Consider the following 20,701-nt stretch of genomic DNA (forward strand, 5'->3'; position numbering starts at 1 on the left):
CTGAAAAGATTTAATTTACTTAATTTCATAAGGTAACGGACGTTGGTTATAGTGTCGTGGTCTCGCACAGTAACTGGCAAAGTTGCTATCTGGGAACTCTGCCATCAGTTTACTATCAAAGATAAAATGATGGATATATTAATACAAACCAACAATCCTGACAGACCATAAAGCAGTCACAATTGGTTTGTTAGAAAATGTGGAATTCCAATGTGAAATCTTGAGACTACAAATACTACTTATCAGCAAAGACTGGACACAGAGCAAAACTATTTAACAGTTTTGGAAAGTGCTGGGAATTCATTACATCTGAGTTCACAAATTTGGCAACATGGCTTTGTTTTTTGGGGGGTTCTTTAGCAATCAGAATTTATGTCTGAAGGCCAAGAAAGATGCACAACGGATTTACTTTGTGAGGTGGATCATCATTATTTTATTTTATTTTATTTTATTTTATTTTGTTACAGACAGGACAGACATTACTGGGGGACAGGAAGGGAGAAAGAAAGATTGAAAGGTAGGGAAAGAAAAACAGAGGGGAAGAGGCACAGTGAGAGAAGACACACAAAAAATCAGCTGGATGACCTGTTAGAAGAAAGAAAGAAAAAAGCAAAAGGAGAGCAACACAATAAACACATCACTGCAGCAATAACCTAGATAAGTATAAGTAACAGTAAATACTAAATATTGAATGTCATTGTGCAGTACACAAGACCGACAGCACACAATGTGCTTTGAGGTAGGAGCCAAAAAAAATAAATAGTGTGCACACCTGTGTGCACACCTGTGTGCACACCTGTGTGCACACCTGTGTGCACACCTGTGTGCGTTCTCCATGTAACGATCTGCTAGAGGGTGTGGGAACCATAGGCCCGTCCCCCAGAGCATGAAGCAGGCATGGAGGAGATCCAGAATAAAATAAAGAATAAAGAATATATGAGAATAAAGCTAGAGGTGCATTTGTTAGATCTAAGAAGAAATGGCTGTTAGAAAAGTGCATAAAATATTTCTTTAATTTAGAAAAAAGGAACTTTTAAGCCACGGCACACCTATGATTATGCCTGTATTACTGACCCTTGTATTCCAAGAGCACAAACACAGAGTAGCCAGCAGTGCTAGTTCCAGTCATTATGCAAATGTACTATTTATTATGTTGGGGAAACCTGCATTAAGCTGAGACTGAAGATGTCACTTGGATGAGTGATGAAGCGTTTCGTCCACATGAACAGAATCAACTTTTGGGGGCTAACCATTTGTCTTTTTTCAAATTTACACTATCCATACCTAAATGAACAAAAATAAATAAACATTTTTAGTTTCCTGCCTCTTCCTGTACCACTTTTTCTCAAACTGCTCATAAGCTTTCTCAAACATATGCACCATTAATTAAATTAAAATTTATTAGTATAACATCAAATCACAACAACAGTTGCCTCAAAGCTCTTTATATTGTAAGGTAAAGACCCTACAATAACACAGAAAAAACCACAACAATCATATGACCCCCTGTCTGCAATGGGAAGGGAAAAGTCCCCTTTAACAGGAAGAAATCTCCAACAGAATCAGGCAGGTCTGCGTGACCGGTTGAAAGTAAGGGGAGGAAGACAGGACAAAAACACTGTGGAAGAGAGCCAGAGATTAATAACACCTAATGATTAAATCCAGGGTGGTGTACAAACACGTGAGGAGTGAAAAAGGTGAGTGAAGGGGAAACACTCAGTGCATCATGGGAATTCCCCAGCAGCCTACACCAATAGCAGAGTAGTCTGAGTTTTCATTCATATGCATCCAGCAGAGTATCCGACTTGTATTTATCAAACTCCAGCATCGGCTCACTCGGGCTTTCTCTCCGTGTTTCCCTGACACAATGATGAGTTTTCTTGTCAGACCTCAAGCCAAATTGACAGGAAAACAGGACGACAACTAAATGCTGTTTAAAAGATCCATATTCAGTGTTTTCACACTGTTAATCCATGTGCTGTTCAATCATTATAAACGATCTTGCAGTTTTAATATATCAGCCACTAGTTTATTGACTGTCACCATGCAGTGAGGCTGCTACACTTTATGGTGTTTGTACATACTGCTGGTTCAGGGGTGTAGCTCGCGAGGTAGAGCAGTTCATCTACTAATTGGAAGGTTGATGGCTTGATCCCTGACTATTGCGGTCTGCATGCCAAATATCCATCGTCAAATGAGTTTGATTTCTTCTCGAAAACCACATAATATCTTAAATCACATATACCACATAGGTCAAAAACAAAAAATAAACATGTAGGTCACAAAACCTACAGCAGAAGCACAACACTTAAATTCATTTGTTTGTAGCTTCAGATCATTGACATTAAACAAACATGGGTTTGTGTTAATGAACAACTTGTTTAATGTACAAAATGTAGATATGCTACATAATGATTATCAAAAAAAAAAAAAGTATTCCTTGGTTCACAGAGAAAAGAGTTGTGCTTCAGTGAATCAGCAACATGGTCCACAGTCATGATGGTGATGTGTTTTCCATATTAAACTCTGATCGAACTCTGCTAGCAGAGAAGCGTCTTTAAGTTTCTTTACAGCAGGAGTGTTCCTGATCCCTAAAGTGCAGCTAAAACTCTAAGGAAACTATAATCAAAGAGGTTTTAATATTACTCCAAGAAAGCAACTGAGGGATTAGTAAAGAGTTTTATTGTACATTTAAAACTGAATAATAAAAAATAAAATCCAGAGACAGAAGAAAATCTTCCAGTAAAATTGGGGCAAAGATTTAAGCTCATAACTGAAATCCGTGGACGAGGGTTCACTTTTCTGTCATTGTTCAGTTTGTGTGAAAGACTCCCCCTTCAGTCAGCTTTCAAGGCATAAAAGATGTCATCCTGGCTGACGTTGAGTCGGATGCGCTGCAGGACTCCCAGGTGACTCGGTTCCAGCAGCAGCAGCCTGCAGGCTCCCAGATGCTGACAAACAGCCAGACCCTCCGAGACACCGATGGGCCGAAGACCTTCAATCCGACAGAGAGCTTGGTGCTGCACGAACACCTGGCATACAAAACACAAGGGGACCTGATGTTGCATTTCAAGTTGAGACACAGCACTCCAATTCCACAGTGCAATGTGAAAGTGGACTGTGTTAAAATGACACAATCAGCTACAGTTGTTATCTTTATGTGTAGCCTTTTAAGCTTATAACTGTAGAACATTTGGGCTGCGTCTATCAATTATTGTAGTAACAGAGTAAACTATTGATGTTTTTTGTGTGTGTCAATCATCACACATTTTGTTTGAGGGAAAAAAGGTTTATAAGTTGAAACATTCATGGAATTGGCACACAGGCAAAGAGAGCTAAAGCTGCCTATTACAAGTTTTAAATCCCCATTTTAAAAAAAAAAAAGGTCCTACTTTTAACGATTTCTGTGCTAATATAACCCTAATTAAGAGGATATCAGGTTAGTTAAGTAGCTGAGAGGGTTAATTCATTTCAGCAGGTTTAAATTAAATTAACAAGTGCACTAGAGGGGTAACAATGAGAAACCCCAACACAGGGATGGTTTTGCAGGAAGCGGAAACTGAAAATTTTCCCTCATCTTTTCTGACCAGCGTACTACTGGTTGCATGGCACCCTCTAGTGGTCCCTATGCTCAGTGCCATGGAGCAAGACTGGCCTTTGCCATAGAGAACCAGAACTGGCAGGTACATAGATGCTTTTTACAGAATACAGCAGGCTCATTCTAAACACATGTGACAAACATAAAGACTGTGGAGAATCTGTACAGAAAATTATGCTGCCTGTTACATCGTTCAGCATGACTGATGGGTCATGCTGAGGTGGACCAGTGATGGTCTGGTAAAACACAGGCATGGAGGGATGCACAGACCGCTACAGGATAGGCAACAGCCCTGAGGGCCACTAGGTTTTGGGATGAAATCATTGGGCCCATTGTCAGACTCTAAAATGGGGCAGTACCAAGGCTTATTTAGAGAGAATATACAGGAAGTTATTCCAATGCAACATCCTCTGGATACTATGCAAGCATTACTGCCATTGTCACTGAAATCTACACGCATTTCATTCTTTAGGACACTGCAGAGATCTCTCTCATTCACCTCCAGTTAACGACGACTGGAGCTGGGTAAGCTGAAAGCCCAGTGATTTATCATCATAACAGATGAGTTTTCTCCTGCACCACCTCGGTCAACATGTGTGATGTAGAGATAGAGCGCACAGAGATAGAGCGCACAGAGATAGAGCGCACAGAGATAGAGCGCACAGAGATAGAGCGCACAGAGATAGAGCGCACAGAGATAGAGCGCACAGAGATAGAGCGCACAGAGATAGAGCGCACAGAGATAGAGCGCACAGAGATAGAGCGCACAGAGATAGAGCGCAATCTAAATAAAGATATAGGCCTGTGTTTCTGAGCTCATCTAATTCCTCACAGAACAGCCAGCGAAACACGATTTCTAGAATATTATGAATGAATATCTGCATTCATGTTAGATTTAAGGTCTGTGTTTTATTCTTTAAATGTGTATTTATTGAAGCCTTTAAAAAAGTAAATCAACTTATGGAATCGTTTCATATACAGTCTATAGAGGCTTGTTGGTTTTGTTTTAGTAACTTTAGTTGTTTTATATTTCTCACCTGTTGGAAAGTCGCCTCTTCCAATCCCAGCCGCCTAAACTCTGCAATAACAGCTCTGAGGAAGAGCTGCTCCTGTGTTGACGCACACCTGAAGAAGGAAAAAAAAACCCCACATCGGTCACTTCTCCTTACAGCTGCCAATGCACATCTCTACAGCGTGCATTACTAATGTGACCAAAGGTTTGGTCTCACCTGATGGCAGTGATGTAGGCAGAGGAAAACATCTCATTCAGTGCTTCCATCACGTGACTCATTCCCACCAATCCTGCGGAGGAAGGGTCAGCAGCTGAGTGCTCACAGATCTCCGTTGCCCGCCGACAGATGTCCAAACATCGGCGAGCATCACCGGACAGAGCAGCCACCTGCCAGATATGAGGGACACGGACGTGACTTGACGGTGGGCAGGTGAGTACACAACAGAGCGGGTGAGACTGCATTAAAGACAATCTGGTTGCCAACCTTCCTGGACGCCAACTGCAGAGCGTCCTCCTCAAAGGCCTTCAACTTGTTCAGCCTGGACATGATGATCTCCTGCAACTGCTTGAAGCTGTATGGCTGGAATGACATCCTGGTCAAACCCTGGAAGCAGCAATGCAAATGATCAGTGGCTTTTAGTTTATGTTTTTTTCCTACAAGTCATCTGAATGAGATATTTAGTTGTTGTATTATTATTCAGATATTCAAAGGGCCGAAAAGCAAAATAAGTAAAAGAAATTATCTCGAAAAGACAGGAAGTAAAGTGATGTCAAATTGTTTAACACAGTCTGACACTTGAATGAGAATTACACAAGTGCATTTCTGTTACTATACTTTGTCATAGTAGCTTTAGCTTGTGTCCACGTGCGGGCAGGAACATAAATCAGCCAGTAAATTGCAGCTTTGGCTTCATGCTCAAATCTTTTTACCACACAGCAGTGACCTTTAAACCATCATTCATAGTATTGCTGTCAGGGAACGTAAAGAATAGCAGTGTTTAATCACAGTCTCACCAGTCTACTGGCCACTCTGTTGATCAGGATTCTCTCGGGCAGATCCATTGTGTTGGCGATGGTCAGCACCACCAGGCGAGCATGACGCCGTGTCGGCCAATCGAACAGGTTGTACATGACGTTCTGCTTCCTCGTCCACAGCAGGTCTAACTAAAGCGGGCCGAAACAAAAAGTATAGTACAGGATGGTTATTCTGCTGTCACAATTCTTAGTTAAAAGTGACAGACAAGCACACAGGCTCTATACATGGTGTGAGCAGGCACCATTTCCTGAGGAACCTGGGGTTCTGCAACATGTTTAGCAAAAATTATCCATCCATCCTCTTCCCGCTCATCCTTACAGGGGAAAGGGTTACGGGTGGGAGGGGGCTGGAGCCTATCCCAGCTATCATAGGGTGAGAGGCGGGGCACACCCTGGATAGGTCACCAACCTAACACATGGCTAACACAGAGAGACAGAACAAACTGTTATCCAGTATGATTTATATTACTAATTAGAGTAATATCGGCCTCTGTGATGCACACATCCCAACCAGACATGAACTTGTTAAAACTAAATAGACTATATTTCCAAATATAGGTCAGACATTCTGGTTGGACGACAAAGTCCGGTTTATAGACTCAGGTCTGTTTTATCGCAAAGATGTTCTATACAGCTGAGGTGGGGACTCTGTGCAGGCCAGTCAAGTTCTACCGCACCAAACCTGCTCATGCAGGTCTTTATAGATCTTGCTTTGTGCAGCGGTGTGCAGGAAGGAGCCACCCCCAAACTGTTCCAACGTAGTTGGGAGCATGAAATCGTTCAAAATGTCTCGTTCTGCTGAAGCATTAAGATTTCCTTTCTCTGGAACTACAAACCAGGCCCTTGAAAATAACCCAACTCCATAATATGGCCCCCACACCACCAAACTTTATACTTGGCACAATGCAGGCAGACAGGCAAACCCACACTTGTCCATCGGATTGCCAGACAGAGAAGCATGATTTGTCTCCTCTGCTCTACAGTCCAGTGCTGACATGCTTTACACCACTGCGTTCATTGCTTTGCATTGTGCTTTATGATTTAAGGATTGTATGCAGCTGCATGGGTTTCAATGGAAAGCTGTCTACACACGGTTCTCGAGCTAATCTGAGTTTAGAGGTCTATAGCGACTGACTCTACAGAGCGTTGCTGACCTCTGGACACCACGCAACTCAGCATTCGTTGACCCTACTTAGTGATTTTATGTGGCTTTCCACTTTGTGCCTGACTTGTCATAATACCACAAACAGCTGATTGTGGAATATTTAATATCAAGGAAACTTCACGACTGTACTTGATGTGCAGATGGCATCGTATCACTGTATGAGAGCAACCTACATTTCTCAGACTATTAGGCAGAATACCAGTTACCTTGTGATAAATGGTCAACAAGTGAATGTGAAGTCAGGGGCTTTGCTCACAGAATATAATTTAAGAATGCTAAAATTGTTCTCACGCCACATGGTGGCATGGTGGTTAGCACTGTTAGCACCTCACAGGGAGAAGGTCCTGAGTCGACTTTCTGTGTGGAGTTTGCATGTTCCTCATGTGTCTCTGTGGGTTCTCTCCGGGTACTCCGGCTTCCTCCACAGTCCACAGACATGCGGTTACTAGGGTTGGGTTAATTGGTGACTCTAAATTGCCCGTATTTGTCAATGTAAGTGCACATCTCTGTGTTAGCCCTGTGGCACACTGTTGATATACTGAGTGTGTCCCCTGCCTTTTGCTCTATTGTAGCCAGGATAAGCTCCGGGCCCCCATGACTATGATAAGGATAAGCGGGAAAAAAATTCCTCTTTAAAAGAAAAGAAAAAAAAATTGTTCTTACTTCATCCACAAGCAGCACAATAGTCTCCTTCCTGGGCGCTAGGTTGCTGAATCTCTTTTCCAGCAGAACTGCTGCGTGGTCAGGTGTGGCTTTCTGACCAGTCAGTTTCTGCAGGGATGAGATAAATAAATGAGAGACGTTTATACGGCAGGTCAGCAGATAGCCCATGTGTCAAAGTATCCTTGGCCACCACACTGAAACCCGAGCTGCTGATTATTAGTTGACTAAAGCCTGCAGCGGCTGTGAAAAAGCTTCATTCCCACCTGTAGGATTTGGACGTAGGCCTGGTGTGGGTCTGTCATTTTCATCCCATTGATCTCGATGAAGTGGAATGAAGGGATTTCATCCATGTCAGCTGCGTGCTGCAGACAGCGAATCACCTCATGAACTGTCGCTGTCTTTCCAGTTCCTGGCACACCAGAGATGTACATGCACCTGTAATAAAACAAAATCCCAGTTTTTCAAAAAAAGACAAAACAAACAAACAAAAACAACAATAGCCTCGAGACATGTAAACCCTGAAGTGTGCAGATGCGACTCCAGTAAGACTGCTAAAAGCTTTCTCTCACCCTCCTGTGTTGTCAATGATCTTGCTTTCCACAAAGCTGTAGATGTCCTGAAACTCCTGCTCCCTGCAGGGCAGAGACTCTGGCACCGATGACACATGCAGCCTGATAAAAGAGGAAGAACTCATTAAAATACAACAGTTTAAATTTCAGTCGATCTGCAAGTAAACTTTTACTGCACCAACTCTCCATCTTCTACTTCGTGACTGCAACGTGCTTTACTACAGCCCTCACACATACGCGACTAAAAGGTCAGCTGCAGACACAATAACACAGTTGTTCCTGTTTGACTTTCAAGGACACTCAAAGTCCACCTGAAGGGTGCATGCATTGTTGCTGCACTGTGGTTGCGGTTCAAACACATCATACAACAGCTCATGCTCACCATCTGATGTGTCTGCACCGCAACAAAGAAAGTTTAGTTTTCTGAGTCCTGTCACTTGTGTCTACCGTGAGCTCACCTGGTTCTGGCTTCCTCCAGGATGTTAGCCGGCTGTTGGGTCTGCAAGGACCTGATGGGGATGCTGGGCGTGGCATGACGGGGGGTTTTGGGCGTTCCCGGCGAGATCTGTAAAAATAGGAGAGAGACGGTGAGAAAGTGGTGATCTCATGTCTGAATATCAGTGTGCGTCTGGTCTTCGTCACCTTCTTTGCGGGAGTTCTTCGTTGCGTTCTCGCTGAGGAGTAAGATTTCTGTTTTGAACGAGAACTGCGAGAACCCGTTGCAACATATCGGAACTTCTTCGCTGTCACTTGATCATCAATATTCGGCCCATCCTCATCTTGACCCTCCTCTTCGCTGCTGCTCAGCAAGTCATTCTTAGATGGAACAAACTCATCCTCTTCCTCTCCGGATGAGTTTAGGTCCTGATGGTTTTCCAGAAGATTCCTGATGGAACACATAAGGCGGCTCAGACACCCTTAAGATTTACAAGTCGTGTTTCACTTTGTTAACGTTTGATTCTGGTGGTGCTACGAAGCCAAAACACAGGCTACATAAGACTTTAACATTTTTTAACATAAGTTAAAAAAATAATCAACAGAAAGGGTGTGAACATTAACGATCGTGTTAATTCAAGCTTCAAGCAGCAGTAATGGTGCCCTCACACCTTTAATCCAGGTATTTCTTATTGCTTGTTTTAAGGCCTGGAAGCTCACTGGCCCTTATAAATAAATTATGCACACTGTGTGGTTTCAAACAACACTCACTAATTATACTTAATTTTGCTCCACATATTCATGCGTGACTTTATGATGTGGCAATCACTGGACAAGAGGTGGGGTACACCCTGTACAGGTCGGCAGCCTGATGCACAAAGACAAGCCTTCACTTTCACATTCATACTTATGCACAATTTAGATGTAATTAACTTCAGAGGAAGCCGGTGTACCTGGAGAGAACATGCAAACTCCACACAGAAAGGCTTCGACTAGTTGTTTGAGTCGAACTCAGAACGTTCAACTTTCCATTCAATTCAGGTTTATTTATACGCATGATCTGATATTGTCGTGTTGGTGTTGTTCCAGGATCAACATAGTAAATGTTGTTCCAGGATCAACATTGCAAGTGACCAATCAGAATGTTGTGACGTCATACTTTTGCGACTTCGGGAAAAACCGCCGTAAAACAAAAAACTGTACTTAAGCTGCGAGAAACCGCCTCTGTCCGCCGATCAATGGATCCTGACCCTGACCCTTTAATAAACGCTAAGCAGAATTGATATTGTCCTTGGAACATTGGAATTTCATAAATGCACGAATGGCTTGGCACGCCGAAGAATAACGTCACAACAATGTGATTGGTCACTTGCAATGTTGATCCTGGAACAACACCAACACGACGATATCAGATCATCCTTATTTATACAGCCTAATGCTCTTCTACTTTTAAATATCCTAGGAACCCCAAGTAAGCCTGAAGTCCAAGAGAGAAGTGCTCTAATGGGCTGATATGGTACTTTAAGGTCATTAAGATAAGATGGGGCCTGACTATTCAAGGCCTTGCATGTGAAGAGAAACAGTGCTAACCATCACGCTGCACGCACATGGACACAAACAAATTCGCCATCAGAAAGTCGATGGCAAACTATAAGCCGGTTGCACAAGTTGCCATTAAGTGTGGGATTTTCCAGTGAGATGCTCTGTCATTGCTGCCGTTTCGCAAAGACCTGAACCACCTCAGCCAAATCGTCAACAAGACTAGCTAAGGATACCGACTACGAAATGGAGCAATCGTCAGCACCTCCGCCACATGGATGACACCGAGCTGTATGCCAAGAGTGAATGACACATCAGTTAACTGATCCACACCAGTGGATACTACACCAACAACACTGGAGTGTAGTCACATGGTAACAAGGATAGGGAAGGCAGTCAGAACTACCAGAAGGCAGCATTGCAGAAAGCTACAAGTACCTTGGAATACCACAGGCAAATGGGAAGCATGAAAGGGCCGCTAGGAAAGCTGCAACCAACAACAAGATCCGGGCAATCAACATCTATGCCCTGCCAGCACAAGATATCCTGCTGAGATAATAAGCTGGCAAAAGAAGGAGACAGATGCCACTGACAACAAGACAAGAAAGCTCCTTATCATCCATGGAGGGTTTCCACAAACTCGAGCATCCTGAGAAAGTGTGCTAAGTGAAAGGAACAAGGGTGAGTACTAGTGGGTGTCAGAACCAATATCCAGGATGAAACAAACATCCGTGATCATCAAGAAGATGATGTGTGCATTATGAATACCTCAGGCAGCAGAAACTTGAGAAAGAACAGGACCCTGCACAGTATGTACCACTGGCAAATAGTGGAGGTGGCTGACATCCCAAAATCCTACCAGTGGCTGGACAAAGCTGGACCGAAAGACAGCACAGAGGCACTAATCATGGCAGCACAGGAACAAGCTCTGAGTACAAGATCCATAGAGGCTGGGGTCTACCACACCAGGCAAGACCCCAGGTGCAGGCTGTGTAAAGATGCCACTGAGACAATCCAGCACATAACAGCAGGGTGCAAGATACTAGCAGGCAAGGCATACATGGAACGCCATAACCAAGTGGCCGGCATAGTGTGCAGAAACATCTGTGCCGAGTGTGGCCTGGAATATATGCCCCTAGGGTGGCTGAGAATGACCGAGCTAAGATCCTGTGGGTCTTGTAGACACAGATGGACAAACTGGTGATGGCTAACCAACCGATCAAACTAGTGCTGAGGCTGCCATATCGCGCCATCGGCCCCTCTGGCCAACACCAGTAGGCGGTAGGTGAAGTGTCTTGCCCAAGGACACAACGACCGAGACTGTCTGAGCCGGGGCTCGAACCGGCGACCTTATGATTACAAGACGAACACTCAACTCTTGAGCCACGATCAAGTTTCAAGACTGCCTGCAGGGTTGTTTTGCATAACTGCACATACAAACAGGCATATACATGCACTCTTTCACACCACTGTATGTAAAAATAAGAGAGATCCCATGGATCCACTTTTGCACTCACAGCTGTTTCTTGATGCGTGATGACACCAGCATGGCCGACTTCCTCTTAGAGCTCCTCGGTGTTTCGGTGACCATTGGAGACTTTTCATTCTCCACCTCCGCTCTACACACACAACACATGGACGGGTATAAGAGGAACAGCCTGTAATTTTTGGTTTAGTCTACATAACAAAAACCACATCTTAAATTCAACATATATATCAAATGCACAGTGTGTGTGACTTGTATGTGAATATGAATGTTAGTCGGGTCAACCTGGTACATTTTTATTCCTTCTCATGAATTCAATCTAAAATTAGTCAGCACAAGAAACCACTAACCAGACATAAACTTTAAAAATCACACATTGAATCGTTCTCAAATGATCACATTCGCAAGATTTTCAGAAAACTCTGACCTCTAATCTTGAAGTCAAGGTCAATTAGAATCAAATTCAAAATTTTGACATTTTTAGTAGATGCAGCTATTGTATCAATTTCAAAATCATTGTATCAGTTGATACTTCTAAGAAAAAAGTAGAACTGGATACAAACTGTAGCAAGCCAAACATGCTGAAACAACAACGATAAACAGGTCACGTTAGCATCACGCGGTGCTGTCTGTGTGCAGAGTGAAAGATTATGAAGGGTAAATGTATGGATGAGTGTACTCACAGAACACTGAGGACTGGCTCTTTAATGGTTTTCAGCTCTTTCTTTTGTGACACAGTTGTAGCTCTGTTTGAAAACACACAGGACTTGTTACAACATTTGAAAATGGGATTCTGACCCACTCATCTTTGCAGAATTGTTATAATTCAGCCACATTGGAGGGTTTTCCAGCATGAACCGCCCTTTTAAGGTCATGCCACAGCATCTCAGTCGAATTCAGGTCAGGACTTCAACCAGGCCCCTCCAAAGTCTTCATTTTGTTTTTCTTAAGCCATTCAAAGGTGGACTTTGGATCATTGTCCTGCTGCAGACCTGAGGTGTGCTTTAGCTTGAGGTCACAAACAGATGGCTGGACTGGGGTGTTTTGGCAGACAGCAGCATTCATGGTTCATTTACCACAGCAAGTCGTCCAGGTCCTGACCTGCCCCAGACCATCACACTACCACCATCACATCCAGCTGTTAGTATGATCTTCCTTTTCTGAAATGCTGTTACTATCATGAGATGTGAAACACACCTTCCAAAAGGTTCAACTTTTCTCTCTTCATCCACACAATATTTTGCACAAATTTTTAGGATATTCCTGCCATGCCGGCCATTTCTTGCCTAGTCTCTTTCTTATGGTAGAGTCACCATAAGAAGGGGAGGGGGTCACTTTTTCCCCCACACAGGGCTATGTAGGTTTGGATCCCCCCTTTTAATAATAAACACCTTTATTTAGTAAGTGCATGTTTGTTGTCTTTGTCAAATGTTTCAGAGCATCAAACAACAACAAATACTAAAGTGTGACAAACATAAAAAAGAGAAGATATTAGTAAGGGGGCAAACGCTTTTTCACACCACTGTATACTCTCCTTGGAGTGGCATCGCTTATCCTCTGTGTCCTAACCAAGTTCTTTGTTGAACCAGTCACCATTTCATCACCTCCCAAGGACTGAAAGTGGCACCAGTGTGCTTGGTTTTATACCAGTTATCTCAGGTTTTAAACCAATAACCTAATTATGCTCACATTCCTTTGAACTGTTGTACCTGTTTTGACCAGTATAAAAATCAGGCTCCACCTCCTGAGCTACAACAACCCCTTTCACTACAAGTATGTATGTTTACATCGAGTTTAAGTCATTTTAAAAAACTAAATATAGAAGCTTTCTGGTTTCGACCCGTTTATCTTTGCGTTTGAAAAGTTTAAAACAAGCTAAACCTAAACGGACCGTAAGCTGAAAGTAGGAAGCTGTGAGTGTCAATGAAAACCTCTTAATTTTTCAATCTTAACTTGAAAATCCTAAACCTAACTTAAGAGTTTCTACTGCATATTGTAAACTGTGTGACGGTTGAATTTACATAATTAAATGACTGGGTCTCAGTGTGTTGTGTGCGAGACGCCGCTGACCTTGTGGAGTCATCCTTGGCTGGTGACAGAGGGCTATCCGAATCAGAGAGTTTGTTGAGGAAGACAGATGAGGGGACACCACACCGAGCACCGGTGGGTCTGTGGGCCTTCCTCAGGGGTGTGAGGCTGTGGGTGACGGGCAGAGGATGAGCGGCAGAGGGAGGACGCCTGCGAGTCAGTGTCACCTTTGATTCCAACTCTTCATTTAGCAGCTGACTCAGGACTTCTTCACCTGTCACTGACTTGTCTGGACCTGACAGGACAAAGATGGACAACAGAGTTTTATTCACTTAATGCAGTTTTATTTATATAGCGCCAAATCACAACAGCCGCTTCAAGGCGCTTCATATTGTAAGGTATTGGCCCCAAAACGTGGGATTCTGTTTACAATGTCAATAAATAAGAAAATGTAATGAATTGCAAATCTCTAACCCATATTTTATTCACAATAGAACAAATCAAAGGGCTAAAAAAGTGCTTTTAAATACTCTAAAATGAACATCAACTGCAGCAGGATTGGATTAAAAAGCTCAGAGACGTAAAGATGGGCATTGTCACTAAATCTGCAAATACATCTACAAATTGTGGAATAAATTCAGAAAAATGTTTCTCAACATAAAAGCCAAGACTTTGAATATCTTATCATCAAGGACACGGCCGAAAATCAGTCTTGGATTCCTGTAATCTGTGGGCTTTCAAGCTTCACAGAACTCAGATCTGTCATGGAAATCATTGCGTGGGCTAGGAAGCTTCTAGAATGGTAAATGGTAAATGGCCTGTATTTGTATAGCGCTTTTACTAGTCCCACCTAGGGACCCCAAAGCGCTTTACACACCCAGTCATCCACCCATTCACACACTGGTGGAGGCAAGCTACAGTTGTAGCCACAGCTGCCCTGGGGCAGACTGACAGAAGCGAGGCTGCCATATCGCGCCATCGGCCCTTCTGGCCAACACCAGTAGGCGGCAGGTGAAGTGTCTTGCCCAAGGACACAACGACCGAGACTGTCTGAGCTGGGGCTCGAACTGGCAACCTTCCGATTACAAGGCGAACTCCCAACTCTTGAGCCACAGTCGCCCTGAAAGCTTCTTCATGAACATGATCCAGAAACACTTCGTCTTCTTTGGGTCGTAGGTCATTTAAAATGGACTGAGACAAAGTTGAAAACTGTTGCTTGGTCAAATAAATTGAAACTAGAAATTTGGGAGACAAGAATGCTGCATCGTCGGGACAAAAAGGAAGAGGGGCCATCAGTGAGTCTAAATCTGTGATAATATGGAGGTACATTAGTATTTATGGACTCAGCACACCTGGAAAGGCACCGAAAATGCTGAAAGGCATCTACGGGGTTTAGAGAAACTTGCTCCTGTCAAACCACATATTGGTTTTGTAGAAGGGTCCCGGTGCTGAACTGGCCTGGTCCAGGCCATTGGCCAACTGAAAACATTTACTGGATCATGAAACTATAAATATGACAATGATCCAGTTCTGTTGAGGAGCTAGAATCCTATATAAGATAAGAAGGGAGAAAATTCCTTTCTGGAAAAAAAAGAAAAGAAGAAGAAGGTGGTATGCTACACAGTGACAAATATGGCCCAGGTGCTGGTGCCATCCATAAATAACCTTTTCTTCTTAATTTGACTTTTTTTGTTCTTAAAATCGTACATTTTCTCAGGTTTTCTATGCTCGATTGTGAATAACAAATGGATTTACGCAGACTTGCAAATTCTTGCATTCTGGTTTTAATCAAACTTCACGACTTTTGGTATTAGAGATATATAAAAAGCCCTGTTGTTCTCTGATACGACAAAGTGGTTGCATTTTAAAATCCTTGTGCGAACACTCACTGCTGAGCTCCAGTCTCTTTCGGACACCAGGCGTCCTGGCCGTGGCATTCCTCCTCTTGGCACTGAGGCATTTTGATGCCGACAGTTTAGTGGCCGAGTGAAGTGACTCAGCCTCGACATTGGCAGGTGTACCTACACTGCTGCAGCCAACTTCCCCTAATGACGCCTTCTGCATTATGGCGTGGTCCGGTGTGGGTAGGACACGCCGAGAGGGTCCTCTGGGGGTGGCTGCAGACTGGGAGCAAGAAGGTGATATTGGGAGGGAGGGTTTAAGACAGAAAGGAGGTGAAGAAGCAGGTGCTGGCTCAGCGGGAGACTCCATCACGGTCGAGTTCACCACCCCGAAGACCTTGGAGTCCCAGGACAACTTCACGTACAGGGTATCTTTGTCAGAGGAATCAGGGAACGGGTCATTGCTGTCGAGGTGCTTCACCTTGGAGATAAAGGAAGGAAATTAAACATTTTCGCATTTGACGTTTAAAGCATTTGTGATTTAAATGAAGCTCACCTTCACAGGCCTGAGGATGGACTCGACGTTGACCTCATTATCACAATTACGATATTCATAGTAGAAGATCTCCTGCGGATGAGGATCTCTGCCAAGCAATTTCAGTTTGTTGACAGGCAATTCAGACACACGCATGAACCACTGAACTACTGCCTTCATCTGTTGCCCATTCTCTGGAAGAGACAGGCACAAGACAAAGAAAGTCAGTGTCTCAAAGTGGAACAGAGTAAATATCAAGTTAGGCCGTTTGAGATTAGTCTCGAGTTGTTTTAGTCCAACTGAAGTCCAAGAAAGTCCCAAGTCGAGTTCTAAATTATTCTAAATCCATTACTATTTGAAACAAGACCATTTCAAGTGTCCACTAATATGATCTCAGACTTAAGATAGCCAAGAGACATTCAATGATTGATTGTGTTGGACTTGATTGCTCAGGGCTCGCAAAATCGCTAGCCCGACGCCCCAGAGCTAGCGATTTTGTGAGCCCTGATAGCGCCTTGGGTTATTCAAGTCTAAAATAATGTATCATCGTTTAAGGCAAGTCCAACTCAGGACTCAAGTTGCCAAATTCGATGTCAATTCATAAAAACAATTAATTAATTTTAAAAAGCTGTTTGTCAAACTTGAGACACGTCCATGTCAGCTTGAGGGTCAGAACCAAATCTGTCTTGAGTTAAGTCCCAACTCAGAGCCTAAGTTATTTGTCATCAGTTGAGAAAAGTACACGTCAGGTCCTTGGTTAGCTGAGCCAGCTCCAGGCTTGTGTGAATACGACTCACCATCACCATACAGCCTGGTAACTTTGGCCACATATGGGTTGTCTTCATCATACCCCTCTATGAGGATGTGTTGGCCTGTGTTGATGATGATTTTTGAGAGACCCTCCACACTGATCGCAAAAGAGCTGAAACAAACAGGATAAAAGAAACATAATCAAAAAACTACTGATTATGGGAGCATGAACTGGAATCTCAAAACACAACCACATTGATCAATGGTGTCAAAATGCCTTTGTCATCTAGCAGATATTTGAGTTCTGGTTTAGGGTTAAAATTTCAAAACGGGTCATTTCAAACGTCTTGATGCATTCTCAATCATCCAGGAAAGTAAATCTCCAAAAGTTGATTCTGTTTATCTGGACGTAGCGTTTTGTGGGAGAAACGTTTTGTCACTCATCCAAGTGACTTCTTCCGTCTCAGCTGACTGCAGGTTTCCCCAATCTTATAAACAGTACATTTGCATAATGAGTGAAACCAGCCCACAGAAGGAACAATGGGCTGGGAGGTCAGTTCCTTAATCATAATTATGCAAATTCTCATGACCATTTATCAACAACCACTGACCAAAACCCACTGATCAAAGACCACTGATCAATGGCCATGAGTACCATTCACAGAGTTGGGGAATGGCTTCAATCACAGCATTGTAAGATGGTGAAAGATGTGCCTTTAGGCCCCCTCCTCGATTCAGAGATGGTCTTCCCCTTTTCAAGTGGGAAAAACGGCGCAGCGTGTTCATTAAGCAGCTGATGCTGTGCCTTCTGGAGGATTTTTGTTGCCCGGAAGCCTTTAACTGAAGAGCTCATTTGCAGACTTTTAGGAGTAATCCTGTTTTGTCGGCATCTGAGGCTGAATCTCAGGTGGTTCCTGTAGTCCGCCACCTTACGTGCTGTTTGCTCATACTGACGTACAAGCTTTAGGCAGTCCTTGCCAAAGTGGGTTTCTAAACACCAGGTCTCTGTGGCTTTTAAACCCCAAAACATGCTGCGCCAAAAACTGGTCCACCCCAAGGATCGGGTCCCCCGACACAGAGTAACATAGTGTACGATGTTAAGTGCCAGGAGGATTGCCAGGATTTATACATCGGGGAAACCAAACAACCTCTGGCGAAGTGGATGGCACAACACAGAAGAGCTACCTCGTCAGGCCAGGACTCTGCAGTCTATTTACACCTACAGGCCAGTGGACACTCTTTCAATGATGAGGATGTACAGCACAGGGAGGAACGCTGGTGTGAGCGCGGAGTCAAGGAGGCCATTTACATGAAAAGGGAAAGACCATCTCTGAATCGAGGAGGGGGCCTAAGGGTACATCTGTCAACATCTTACAATGCTGTGATTGCAGCCATTCCCCAACTCTGTGAATGGTACTCATGGCCATTGATCAGTGGTCTTTGGTCAGTGGTTGTTGATCAATGGTCATGAGAATTTGCATAAAAACTCTACATCCAGATGAACAGAATCAACTTTTGGAGGGTCATTTCAAAGCACCAAAACATAACTAACAAACTTCTGAAAATACACTTTAACAGTTCTTCTAGATTTCTGTGGAAAGAAGGGTAGAGTACTTCCATCTGGTCATAACACCGGTGTGGATTTAAAGTCCACAAAACAAGCCACATACTTGAAATGACCTGGTCAGCATTACATAAATCACATTTTTAAGTTGGAAATGTTTAGTAAAGATTTTGAGACAGACACTTCACTCTATGTGCTACAACATGGACATAATAATACATGTGTGACTATTTACATTGTGGATTCTCACAGAAGCCATCAAAACTATAAATGAACACCTGTGGAATTATGTATTACAAAAAACATCTTTTATATTTTAGATTCTTCAAAATAGCCACCCTTTGCTTTGATTACTGCTCACTCTGCACAATGGTTTTTCAAACACTCTTGAAGGAGTTCCCAGAGATGGAAAAAAGGTTAGAGTACTTTCATCTGGTCATACCACCAGTGTGGATTTAAAGTCCACAAACAGTAAAAAACACACAGTAAAGCCAATGTGGCACACATTCCACGAGGCGTCATCAACCCATCACTAAAACTGTGCCCCTCTCCAGGCAAACAGTAACATGGTAGACTGCATGAAAACTGACTCCACCCATGAGCCTAGATTAGAGTTGTGATGTCCACAACACAGTTACCATCTTTGTACCTGGGAGAGTTCAATGCTGTGGACAAACTGGTAGCAACAAGTCAATAAAACAAACTATGCCAGTAAATTATATGTTAACTTTGTATGAGTGTCGACTTTGGTAACTTTGACATTTTTGTAACTACATCAAAGGGAAAGGCCGACAACATAAAGTGAAGAATAAGATCAAGGAGCGCTAGACTTTCCCTTCTTTAAAATAAACAGACAGTTGTTGTCCTCAGCCCCAGCGATCGAGGGCTAGGGACAACAAAAGAGCACAATCACGCGGCCCACCACTGCCTTAAATGAGTATCACATAGTTGTTGTTTGATAGTTTGTCATTCTACTTAATTCATCCGCAGGACTCTTACCTCCCTTAATTATTCCAACAGAAACATTTTAACCATCACATTGAAAAGACGAAGCATAAAAAGGCTTTTTTAAGGTGGAAAAATAATTACTCACTCATAGTCGTAGGTTTTTAGCCTCCTGTTGAAGCTTCGTGGCTTTCCACTCCACTCATATACTCGTCTGATTTTCATTCGAGTGAAATATTTCATCCTGTTTCGTCTATTTCAGCTCACACAGAGGACAAAATTACAACAACAAAAAACAAAGTAACCTTCTCCCCACCGCGAAGCCGATCTGCCCGCTTCTCTGATTTAATCTACTGAAAATACAACACAGGACAGCAATGAGATTTCGCGCGAAAAATGCGTAGTTTCCGGTTTTCTTTTTCGTGTCTTGAGGATCCAACACTGGCGTCATGCTGCCCCCTGCTGATTACTCCAGCCCTTCGGGGTTGCGTCAGGACACCAGGCATGAACTTGCTGTAACTTTCTGCTTTGCTCTTCATTTGCTCTTCAAATGTCCTGATAAATTCATGCCTGAACATTTTCTGGGTTTTTTGTTTTGTTTTTTTACGGAAGTTCACTAAATGGCAAAACGGACAATTCTGTAGATTTGCAGTATACTTTGTCCTAAATTAACACTTTACAGTATAAAGTGACTTAAGACAAGATTTGTTGACTGTTAAGTAGTGCCATATGAATAAAACTGAACAGATCTAAAGGTGTTTATTAGAACAGGACAGATGGGTGACTGCAGCCCTCTGAGCACAAGGCTGACAGGACTTTCCCCCATATAATGAATAAATAAAACATAAAAATAAAAATGTAATTAAGACAGATTACTATACCAAACATACAGATAAAAATGTGTTTACTGAGTTTGTTTTGTCAGCTCTAGCTTTTCAAAGACAATGAGGACCAAAGTACAATTAGAAGTGCTTGTTCTGATGAACACTTCATGGTTCAGAATCATCTTCAATGCACAACTTTTTCTATGCTGTTATCAAGGTGCTTTCAGCTGTTTAACCCGACATATTTATAATTTAATCACATTAGGTCAACAGTGTCACAAAACAAGCCAGATACTTGAAATGACCTGGTCAAATCACATTTTCAACAAAAGTTAGAAACGTTTAGTTAACATTTTGAGACAGAAACTTCACTCAATGTGCTATAACATGGACATAATAGTAAATGTGTGACTATTTACATTGTAGATTCTCACTGAAGGCATTACCTTGAATGAACACGTATCAAATTATGTAGTAAACCTAAAGTGTGAAATAACTCAAAACACGTTTTATATTTTATATTTGTTATATTTAGATTCTTCAAAATAGCCACCCTTTGCTTTGATTACTGCTTTACACACTCTTGGAATTGTCTGGATGAGCTTCATGAGGTGGTCACGTGAAATGGTTTTCCAACAGTCTTGAAGGAGTTCACAGAGATGCTGAGCACTTGTTGGCCCCTTTCCCTTTACTCTGCCATCTCATTCCAAAA

At 42.8% G+C, this 20,701-nt stretch overlaps 1 protein-coding gene across 2 annotated transcripts; it reads right to left on the reverse strand.

Annotated features, from left to right (window-relative positions):
* Positions 1–2,058: 2,058 nt before the first annotated feature.
* orc1 (origin recognition complex, subunit 1) lies at positions 2,059–19,541 on the reverse strand. Of its 2 annotated transcripts, none has more exons than XM_087830482.1 (17): positions 19,314–19,541; positions 16,704–16,828; positions 15,928–16,100; positions 15,420–15,852; positions 13,573–13,825; positions 12,186–12,248; positions 11,534–11,635; positions 8,685–8,928; positions 8,501–8,607; positions 8,043–8,144; positions 7,737–7,908; positions 7,474–7,581; positions 5,625–5,774; positions 5,095–5,214; positions 4,828–4,997; positions 4,636–4,723; positions 2,059–3,032 (listed from the first exon to the last, which is right to left on the reverse strand). In XM_087830482.1, exons 1-17 carry the CDS (start codon positions 19,406–19,408, stop codon positions 2,838–2,840), a joined length of 2,700 nt encoding a protein of 899 aa, XP_087686608.1. In that variant the 5' UTR covers positions 19,409–19,541; the 3' UTR covers positions 2,059–2,837. The 2 variants fall into 2 exon arrangements, with proteins under 2 accessions (XP_087686608.1, XP_087686609.1); XM_087830483.1 differs by having other exon boundaries at positions 19,310–19,380.
* Between the last annotated feature and the right edge of the window lie 1,160 nt (positions 19,542–20,701).

This window comes from Neolamprologus brichardi, chromosome 17 (genome assembly GCF_056152115.1).
Source record: "Neolamprologus brichardi isolate AB-2024 chromosome 17, ASM5615211v1, whole genome shotgun sequence".
NCBI lineage: Eukaryota > Metazoa > Chordata > Actinopteri > Cichliformes > Cichlidae > Neolamprologus > Neolamprologus brichardi.

Coding starts and splice junctions, on each gene's coding strand:
- orc1 (XM_087830482.1), bottom strand. CDS start 19,408: ATGAAATATTTCACTCGAATGAAAATCAGACGAGTATATGAGTGGAGT. Junction 12,249..13,572: donor GCCAAGGATGACTCCACAAG/GTCAGCGGCGTC, acceptor GTTTTCAAACAG/AGCTACAACTGTGTCACAAA. Junction 8,608..8,684: donor GAAGAACTCCCGCAAAGAAG/GTGACGAAGACC, acceptor CTATTTTTACAG/ATCTCGCCGGGAACGCCCAA.